This window comes from Engraulis encrasicolus, chromosome 5 (assembly GCF_034702125.1).
Source record: "Engraulis encrasicolus isolate BLACKSEA-1 chromosome 5, IST_EnEncr_1.0, whole genome shotgun sequence".
NCBI classification, from domain to species: Eukaryota; Metazoa; Chordata; class Actinopteri; order Clupeiformes; family Engraulidae; genus Engraulis; species Engraulis encrasicolus.
Genome location: NC_085861.1, coordinates 27,720,204 through 27,730,667, shown reverse-complemented (window position 1 = coordinate 27,730,667; position 10,464 = coordinate 27,720,204). Strand labels below are relative to the sequence as shown.

Below are 10,464 nucleotides of genomic sequence, written 5' to 3'. Positions count from 1 at the left end.
CTCTCTCTCTCAGCTGAGCCAAAGGCCCACGGTTGCCGAGCTGCAGGCCAGGAAGATTCTGCGTTTCCACGAGTACGTGGAGGTGACGAGTGCACAGGACTACGATCGCCGCGCCGACAAGCCCTGGACTAAACTCACCCCCGCGGACAAGGTGACGACTAGTGACAAGTCACACACAAATCACATGGCTGACACTACATCATACAAATATATGACATACTTCATTTCTATACTGCCTTGCCTTTGTACACCATTAGCTTTTATTTACTGGTCACCTCAGAAGAATTTACAGTGATTTTGGCAGGTGAATGATGGTGTCAGTTTGTGTACATGCCCGTGTGTGGCTGTGTGAGTTATGCCCTCTCCTTCCCTCCATCTTTCACTTTTTCTCTCTTCTTACCATCCTCTCTTTTTCTCACCCAGTCTCTCCGTCTCCTCACCTGTATCTATTATTTCTTACTCTGTGCAAGGCCATTTATTTTTGGATTGCGGTAAAGAGTTATGCCTCAATCGATCATATAAAATGAAATATGTCTATACGAGTCAACAGCAGGTCCTAAATCAAAGGGCTGTGCTTGTTCCTGCTGCCTGGCCTGAGTACTCCCCGGAAAACACCACCACAACCTTCCACTTCCTCTTCTGTGTTCTGTGTCTGGTCTGTGTCTCTCTCCCCCCATTTTAAATGGACACTGTGTGAGATGTTTAGTTGTTTATTTCCAGAATTCATGCTGCCCATTCACTAATGTTACCTTTTTCATGAATACTTACCACCAGCATCAAATCTTAAGTATTCATTATGACTGGAAAATTTGCACTTTTCATACATGGAAAGGGGGATCTTCTCCATGGTCCGCCATTTTGAATTTCCAAAAATAACCATTTTTAGCTGCAAAAATGACTGTACTTGGGCCATAGTAGAAAGTATTTGTTTATTACTGAGTAAACTTTCAAGTAAAGATCAAATTTGGCAATAGGCAGCCCAGTTTCAATGAGCAGCATACCGGTAGTTGCATTACCTTTTTTGACCATTTCCTGCACAGTGTCCCTTTAAGTGACTATGCCAGGGGTGGGAATCCTTTTTCATTCGAGGGGCCACTTTAGTCCCCCAGCAGTTTAGGCCTATATTGAAGGAGGCCACCTTTACGACCTACCCCACTTTCACTAGGTCCTCTGAAAATGTAAATTAATTATATTGCAAATGTAATTTCAAACATTGCTTTACAAAACATGTCATATTTGAGATGAAACGGCATAGCATGTCGGGCCAGATACGACAGCCTCAAGTGCCTCGAGACATAGGTTCCCCACGCCTGGACTATGGCCTGTCTCTCCCCCATCCTAAAAGACTCTGACCTGCTAACTCCCCAGCCTTTAAGTCTCTGGCCGGTGTCTCTCCCCACCATCCTAAAAAGCCATCCTACAGGACGCTGGCCTGTGTAAATCTCCAGCCTTAGAGGGAAACCAATCTCTGGTGGAGCATAGAGGCTGCTACTTCTGCTGCTGATGGCTATTAAAATCCCTTACTGTGGAAATTACTCAGCTGGCATATTCCTCTGCCACAGTAATGCTTAAGAGCCAATCAAGGGGGCAGCCACACTGTGTGTGTGCGTGTGTGTGTGTGTGCGTGTGTGCGTGTGTGTGTGTGTGTGTGTGTGTGTGTGTGTGTGTGTGTGTGTGTGTGTGTGTGTGTGTGTGTGTGTGTGTGTGTGTGTGTGTGTGTGCGTGTGTGCGTGTGAGTGAGCATGCCTTTTGCCACGACTGCTAATGGATGGGTATGTGTGATCCATTGGAGCTCATAAGCTCTGCATCTCTTGTTACAGGCGCCGATTTGCAAAGAGCCAAACAAGGAAATAGGGCCTGTCTAAAGTGTGTGTGTGTGTGTCTGCGCGTGTGCAGACGCTGCTATTGCCGCATTATTAATGGTGTGTGAGCCATTGGAGCATATAGGCTTTGTGTCTCCTCGTAAAGGCAGCAGCTTTGCAAAGTTGTTCTAAACTCTCACTCTCTCACCCCCATACTAAACACAATCTGCATTGCACATGCACTGCAGTGTGCCGGTATATTGTGTCATTGAGCCTGGACTATTTTCTACACAGTGCTCTACGTATATTGTCAATGGGTGATTATGAGTGAACTAAATACCTAGGCTATACACCTCTGTTGCAGTGGCAATTATGACGAGCGGTTTCATGTAAGGGTTAATTTGCAAAACGGTGTATCTCCATTTTGTAGAATGTTGGGAAATTGACATTTTGTATTGGGCATTCCATTGCATTGCATTGCAAAATGCATTTTATATAGGTTTAAAAAGTATGTTCCCAAAATATTTGAATGGCAAGAATTCACACAAAGGTGATCAGACCTCTGAACAGTCATTTCCAATAATAAAATGCAAAAGTCAAAAATGGTGGATACACCATTTTGCAATGAAACTCTTCATATGTTTCTGTGGCAGTTATTGTCACACTGTATGGGATTCATTTTAGCTCATACATTACATACTGTTTTGTTTTATTGCAGGCTGCAATTCGCAAAGAGCTGAATGAGTTCAAGAGCATGGAGATGGAGGTGCATGAAGACAGCCGCATCTACACAAGGTATCCCATCATGCACTGCAGGCAATACAATATGCCATCTCATCTGCTTAGACCTCAAACATGGCTTACTTTGTTTTTGTACTTTACATCAATGTGATTCATGACTTTTTTCAATTGTAGAACATAGTGCAAAGTGCACAGAGTGTTGGCTGACTAATTAGCACATAATGTTTCAAATGTAGCACTATATGTTTGGCTATGACGATTTTTTGGCATTTTAGTAATAGACATACATCCATAACGTTTCGGTCGTTCAGACCTTTCTCGGGTGAGATTCAAGGTGAGATGGAGTTAACTTTTTCATGGTATTTTTTGTGGTATTTAAAGGCAACGTTTCCTACTTCTTGACCCATATGGCTCTGGCCATACCCGCAAACATGTTGATTCCAGCTCTATTGTACAGCATCTGTTCATACATTTCCAGGTTTCAAACCCATTCATGTGTTTGGCTTCTTGTGTTTGTTTGTTTCCGTTAGGTTTCATCGGCCATAGCTGCCTCCTTCACTTGGACTGTGAAGCACTTAAGCTGCTGATGTGCTACATGGAGGAGAAAAGATGTGCATTTCTCGCTGGAGCCTCAGGGTCCTAGTGCAACCCAGCCCACTTTTTCGCTTTCCTTTCTTTCTTGCTGTCTTTGTCACTCTTCTCTGTCTGTCTGTCTGTCTCTCCCTGGCAGACTGCCTTTAACATTTCTGAATGTACTGTACAGACCAACAGGGAAAACTGGACCACTACAAAGCAAAAAAAAAGCAAACGAGAAAAAAAAACAGTCCCATCTGCTCTCATGTGTAAATATCAAATCAACAAATCCAAGGCAGTGGGAAGCGGCTGTGATGAGCTCAGAGGAACGGATGCAGTATTTCTCCCCACCACAGGGAGGCAGTCATGTGCCAAGACACCCAGAGCCGTACATAAGAGAATCATCAGTGGCTCTGAAGACACTAGCGTGGCCTCTGGAGCCGAGGAACTATAAGACACGCATGTGCTATATCTCTATGGGAGGAACCACTCCAGGGTTGCTAGTCAGTATGTGTCCTCCTGTCCTTTCCTCTGGCATCTGGCCTCATTGGCGTGCGTGCCCACCTCCACGGACAAAATTGTCCCTGTTGTTGACCAGTGCAGAGTGACTTTTAGGGAATTTTCTTCCACTTAATATCCTGATTGCTAATGAGAGAATGACCTTTTTAGTGATGTTTTGGCAAGATATCGAGTGAAACATTCGATGACGTCAAGCCTTGCATCACGAGTCCGGAGACCACAGGAAGGGACGGAGTGGACAAAGATTGACTACCACCCCTTCAGTATATATACGTATATATATACTGCATATCTATGGGGACGAATGTGTGTGGTTCCTCACTCGCTCCTCCACCACACACTCTCACGGCCTTCTGGGAGTATTTCAGGAAGCAGACCCGCCTTCTCCCCCCTCCCCTCTCACTACACTTAACGTGTGGGTCAGGACAGTCCAACTGGAGACCACTGTTTACTCGCTCTCTCACTCAATCGCTCACATTTCACGTGGTATAGCACAGCATTTGTCTTGCTCTGTTGAGCTGTAATAAAGATTATTTACAGTAATAGTAATAAAGACGATAATTATGAGAAAAAAAATATCTATGGTGACAAATACAGTAAGCATACAGTAATAATAAGTGTTAGTTTTCTGGATTGACACGGAGAGAGTGGCTATGGACAGCCAAATGGACTGCAAAAGACTGTCCAAGCACGAAGGCACGAGCTCTGGGATACGTGTTTATACGTGCGCGTGCGTGCGTGTGTGTCTGTGTGTTTGTGTGCGTGTGCGTGTGCGCGTGCGTGTCTCTGTCTGTCTGCGCGTGTGTATAGGATGTTGTAATATTTTGTCACTTAGACTGACAGTTCGAAGAGTTATTATGATAAGATGACTGTAAGTGTCAAAGGTTTTATTTTATTTTATTTTATTTTGAGCACCTCTCTATGGCCTTTTATTCTTTGCTATGAAACCTTTGATAAAGGTTATCATGCTACCGTTGCCATTTTAGCTACCGATTTAGAAAACAAAAGAAATTTGAGGTGAGTTTTAGAAGTATTATTAGATGCAGGGTCTTTTGTCCGTTTTTTTATATGTTTTAATATTCCAATCTTGGGATCGCATAAAGAACATTTAATATAGCTGCTGCTGTCATAAGAGGAGGCAAAGATCAGGGTTATTCCACATTGACGTTTTATGAACATGTTACTCAGATTTTTACACAAGGTCAACACATGTTTAATCTGAAATCAGCACGCTAATTTGTGCAGACATGCCAGGCTCTGTATGCCCTCTGTGTCCAAAATTGCACTGAAATGATGGGTTTTTTAGTCAAATGAAGGCAATTACTCTTTAATATGAAGGTTCATAGAAATAATTCAGACAAACTTAATGAAATTAATTTATAATCCTGTAATCCTGTAGCAGACAGGGGCGTAATTTCAGTCAGAGAATTATTGATATTTTTTTCTGTTTGGTCTGTGATTCATGGCCAGTGAAGAGGGTGTTCCAATGTATAGATTGATTGTGTAGATTAAACTGACTGTGTATATCTGGTCTTCCTTTTATTTTGAAAAATATTTTAAATATAATAAATGTGATATAGGTTGCTATTTTTTTAAGCACAAAATAGTGTATGACTACGATACCTCTACCAGAATGCATTCTGTAGAGATGTATGTTTTACTTTTTTCCTTTCTTTTTTTTGGGAAATATGACAGTAATATTTCAGTAACTGATAACATTTCTCATTAGCTGTAAAAATCATCTGAAAACCCCAATTAAATGCTTGGAGTGTTAAGATGCTCATGTTTGTGTGCATAAAATTGATTTTATGTTTATAATCCATGAAACATGCTTGCACATCACAAATAAATTCATTGGTATTTGTCGTTACTACCCGTGAAGTGATCATGTCTGTCACTCAGCTCTGACTGGGCTCCACAACTTCTCTTGATCTGAGGGCTACCTGCAGGATGAGAATCTAAAGGGCTGCTTGTTCAACATTATCAACTAAAAAGTGATACATGTTAACTATATGAAATGATTGTGTGTTATTCAGTATTTAAGCCTGATAGTGGGATAAATATTTTTGATGAAAACAATTAAGTACTTGTGTTTTGGGGCATTGAATGCCTTTTTTGACCGAAGCAACATTGAAGACATGACTGAAAATGGTTGGGAGAGCCAGATGGGGTGGGGTTGTGGTGTGGCGCCTTAGCGTTGACCAGGGTTTATAAAGGTGGTAAAGTGTCTTATTTTTCATGTTAAGCGTTGTCTTGCTTTAAGACAAGTTAAAAGAGGGAATAAGTCAATGCTACATGCTACAATGCTACACGGATCCATTGACTTTCACTAGCTTAGCGACATATTCCCTCTTTCAACTTGTCTTAAAGCAAGACAACGCTTAACATGAAAAATAAGACACTTAACCACCTTTATAAACCCTGGTCAACGATTTTAACTGTATTAAGCCACAAAATAGTGGCAGACCCCTTTAATCGCTTCTTATGGGCACCTCAACTCCAGAAGCTGACACAGAGCTTGTGACCCATGAACTACGCTATGCCATACAATAAAACACTGACCATATGAGAAGCGCCTCGCAAACACTAAACCAGTGGTTAATAAACTGGGGGTCGCGGAGATACTGCAGAGAGGAATGGACTTTTTATAAAGCCGGGGAAACACAGGCTAATGGTTAGCATAACTTCATAAATTACTATGTAACAGTACCTACTCACTTAAGGCCAATATATGGAGGCACAACAACCCATGTCCCAACAGTACGGGGTTATGTGGCATACAGGGCCAACGGTCCAGAGACCAATGATGTTGCTGTTCATTTATTCCCCTTAGGGACCGGCCCACAATTAAGAGGGGGCAATGCATCTGTCCATCTAAAGCAGCGTGGGGATGTCTCGAGGGCCGTTCACGGCCTTGAGGCCTTTTTTATCCGGCCCCCGGTATCATTTTAATGTCATGCTGCGTCACATGAAACATGACATATTTTGTGAAGGAATCTTAGAAATAACATTTGCAAGACAATTAGGCCTAAGTTGTATTCAGGGGACCTAGAGAAGGTGGGGTCGGTTTTGAAGGTGGCTGCCTTCAATTTAGGCCTAAAGTGCAGGGGGAAATCCTGGTTTGTGTTCATTGTACAGCCCTCAGTAGACTTTTACGGCTCTTGAAGGAATTTGAAGTGGCCCCTCAAATGAAAAAGGTTCCCCTACCCTGATCTAAAGTAATGTTTCTCAACAGGGGTGCAGCCCCCCAGGGCCAGGGGGTGTTGAGAAGGAGGCAGCTGGGGGGAATGCGGTTGTGTGGGATGGTGGTGCATTAGTCTATTTTATTTTTTAATACTGAGGGTGGCAGGATTATAATGAGATCATGGGGTGTTGAGATCATGATGGGGATCGGTGTTTGCTCAAAACTGACTGTTAAAAAGACTGTGTGTGTGTGGCCCACCTGAATACGTTGGGGACATTTCTTTGTGCTGTACTTAGGGAATGCATTCCTATTTCTACACAACAGTCATTGAAATCATTGAATGTGTGTGTGTGTGTTTGATCGGGATACGAAATGCGCACAGTACAGAATATGGAGTGACATCACATTAGGCACTGATGCAAAACGTGTAATTAAGCGGGCTTGCAGAGCAAGGCCCGATTCTAGTAATCTTTACGTTCGTTTATGCTTGCTTGTTTTGTTGATTCTCGTGCAGGGCAGTAAAAATAGAAAATGGATCTCCTCCTAGGCCTTTCGAGATAGAGACACAATGTAATTAAGCGGGCTTGCAGAGCAAGGCCCAATTCTAGTAATCTTTAAGTCCATTTATGCTTGCTTGCTTTGTTGATTCTTGTGCAGAGCAGTAAAAATAGAAAATGGATCTCCTCCTAGGCCTTTCGAGATAGAGACACCGTTCAAACACTAAAACGACCGGCTCAGCTTGGAGATCATTTGTACTGATATAGCGTGTCCCTTGTCGTTTTTCAGTTTTTGGTGATTTTGTGCAAGTTTGGGTCCCCATTGAAAACAATGGTAGAACCTTCATGAACCAAGGTTCCGCCACTCTAGAGATTAGAGTGTAGGAGGCTTTTTCGTTCATAAAACATCAACACTTTCACCTAGAAGTTTAGTTGACGCGTTGTTAGCGAGCTCTATGGGATGTCTCCAAATTGTCAAAGTTTTATCTCCCAACTCCCATTACTTTTTAAATGGCAGGTGTAAAAATGACTGAGCTTTTACATGGGTTTTCCCATTGCGGCTTGAAGTGCCTTTTTCAAGAGGTCAGCGCATGTCCCACAAGAGGTCCATTTGTGACTGAACCGTTTAACCTATAAACTTCATTCAAAGACTGTTAGAGAGATCACACATATGACTCCGATCTGTGAGCAGGACACGTGCCAATTCCTTTTAGTTTTTTTACAACGTTAATCTAAAGCCCTAGAAACTGTTTTGGATTCTGCCCTCTGCCTTAGAGCACCATATTAACTGCCATACAGTCAATCAGAACAGGTGCAGCCAATATAGGGTTCCATCTCAACGGTCACTTTCTCTCAACATTCTATTCTTAACGAGCACCTGCAACTACAATTCTAGAAGTCTAATTGTTCAGCTCTTCAATGCAATCTGATCTTGCCTAGCTGGAATGTTTAAGACAGCCAGCTGCTTGGCTCAATGGGAATGCTGCTGGATTAGAGATATGGAGGTTGGGAGTTCGAATCCCACTCGGACACATGTTGATTTTCAAAATTATATCATATGCAGTGTTCCTTAGCCAACTTAAAATGCCATGTATGTCATTTAGTATCAATGGCAAATGTGCTGGATTAGAGATATGGAGGTTGGGGGTTCAAATCCCACTCGGACTGATGTTGATTTTCAAAATTATATCATATGCAGTGTTCCTTAGCCAACTTAAAATGCCATGTATGTCATTTAGTATCAATGGCAAATGTGCTGGATTAGAGATATGGAGGTTGGGAGTTCGAATCCCACTCGGACACATGTTGATTTTCAAAATTATATCATATGCAGTGTTCCTTAGCCAACTTAAAATACCATGTATGTAATTTAGTATCAATAGCAAAAGGTGCTGGATTACAGATCTGGAGGTTGTGAGTTCGAATCCCACTCAGAACCATGTTGATTTTCATAATTATATCATATGCAGTGTTCCTTAGCCAACTTAATATACCATGTATGTCATTTAGTATCCTCAAAACGCAGAGCTACAACACTTTCAAGATGGCTGAATCCAAGATGGCTGAATTGTTTGGCCCATAACTTCTGACCGGGTGGATGGATTTTTTGCAACATTTATTTTAGCTTTGTTTTCTCAATAGTACTTTGTTTTTAATTTAGGGATAGAAATATCAAAAATAAAACTGCTCATCTCTGCCCCAAGGCAAGCCCGCTTCCAGCATTTTCTGTGAGAATGCAATCTAGTTTTACTTTCCCCCCTTTATTGCCACACAAAGAAGCCCAGTTGATCATAACCTTCTGACATTTTATTTGGATCCAGGTCAATGCACTCAGAATATTCTTAAAATGTATACAGTACAGGTCAAAAGTACGGACTCACCTTCTCATTTAATTAATTCTCTTTATTTTTGTGGCTTTTTAAAGAACATAATACATTTTCAGAGAGGGCATTATTTCTGTGCATGAACACATGTATAATTTTTTGCTTAACAAAAAAATGAAAATATATAAAAAATAAAAACAATTATTTAAAAAATATTTTAAAAAATGCCAAACAGTGACGTCAACACAGCAAAACTGGGGGCTCCAACTCCAACTTTCAACAAGCTTATTTTTCTGTATATTTTCAAGTAAAAATACCCAGTCATTCGAGTCCATTTTAATTTATACAAGCAATACAAGACAGATTTTCTTGATCTGATAATAGGTCACTTGGTCAGCATAGCTGGTTATCTAGGTGAAACAGTGATACAAAAAGTAAAAGTAAAAGTGAAAAACCCTGCCACAGATTCCCTCCAACACAGGTTTGACCTCTCCAAGTAACTGGCTGTGACTCAATATCATATCGAGAAAATGCCTGTAAAATGCTTGTATTGGCAAGTGTTTGAAACTAGGTTTTAGGTCTCAAAATTCCAGTTCTACAATTTTAGTGAGTTATTGGAGGACTTTAATGTTCAATTAGGATTGACATGACTGACTGGACATTTTTATTTGAAAATAGACAAAAATAAGCTAATTGAAATATGTGGGGCCATCAGTTGTGCTGTGTTAACGTTAGGTGGATAGACAGCTGATATTGCTGTTGGACAACAGCTAGAATTATATTTTTGGTAAGCACGTAATTCTCCATGTGTTCAAGCACAGTTTTGATGCCCTGCATGAAAAAACACAATGAAAATCCATGAAAATAAAGAGAATGCATGAATGAGAAGGTGAGTCCACACTTTTGGTCTGTACTCAAGGATGGATTACTGCAAGGGCCTACCGGGCCCAGGCCCAGGGGCCCAAGAGTCCAGAGGGCCCTGAAGCCCAATCCTCTAAATTTCCATTCTCATGTTGTGTAAAATCACACTTTTAACAACTCTATTTTCACATATTTTCAGGGGAAAAACACTTGAATGTCCAACAATATAGGGTCTCTAACATCTGGAGGGGGCCCTTTCTTGTTGTCTGGCCCAGGGGCCCATGGAGTCATGATCCGTTCCTGCCTGTACTGTAGGCCTAAGCCTCAGATAAAACAGGCTCCTGTCCTGTATAACCAGATAGAAGTGTGAGATGTTCGACATTACCTGAAATTGTACTCCCATACACAAGGCGGCGCGCTGCAGAAAGACATGGATAGTCTTAGCCGCGCCGACATGCCTAAAG

The 10,464-nt window shown here is 41.6% G+C and overlaps 1 protein-coding gene across 4 annotated transcripts in view; it reads left to right on the top strand.

Annotated features, from left to right (window-relative positions):
• The window catches only part of phactr4b (phosphatase and actin regulator 4b), an 88,346-nt gene extending 82,755 nt beyond the window's left edge, over positions 1–5,591 (top strand). For all 4 annotated transcript variants that reach the window (XM_063199049.1, XM_063199047.1, XM_063199046.1 and 1 more), the window contains 3 exons: positions 14–151; positions 2,521–2,597; positions 3,074–5,591. In XM_063199049.1, the coding sequence (XP_063055119.1) occupies positions 14–151; positions 2,521–2,597; positions 3,074–3,089 (231 nt within the window). In that variant the 3' untranslated portion in view covers positions 3,090–5,591. The remainder of the gene's footprint in view (positions 1–13; positions 152–2,520; positions 2,598–3,073) is intronic.
• Positions 5,592–10,464: the final 4,873 nt, after the last annotated feature.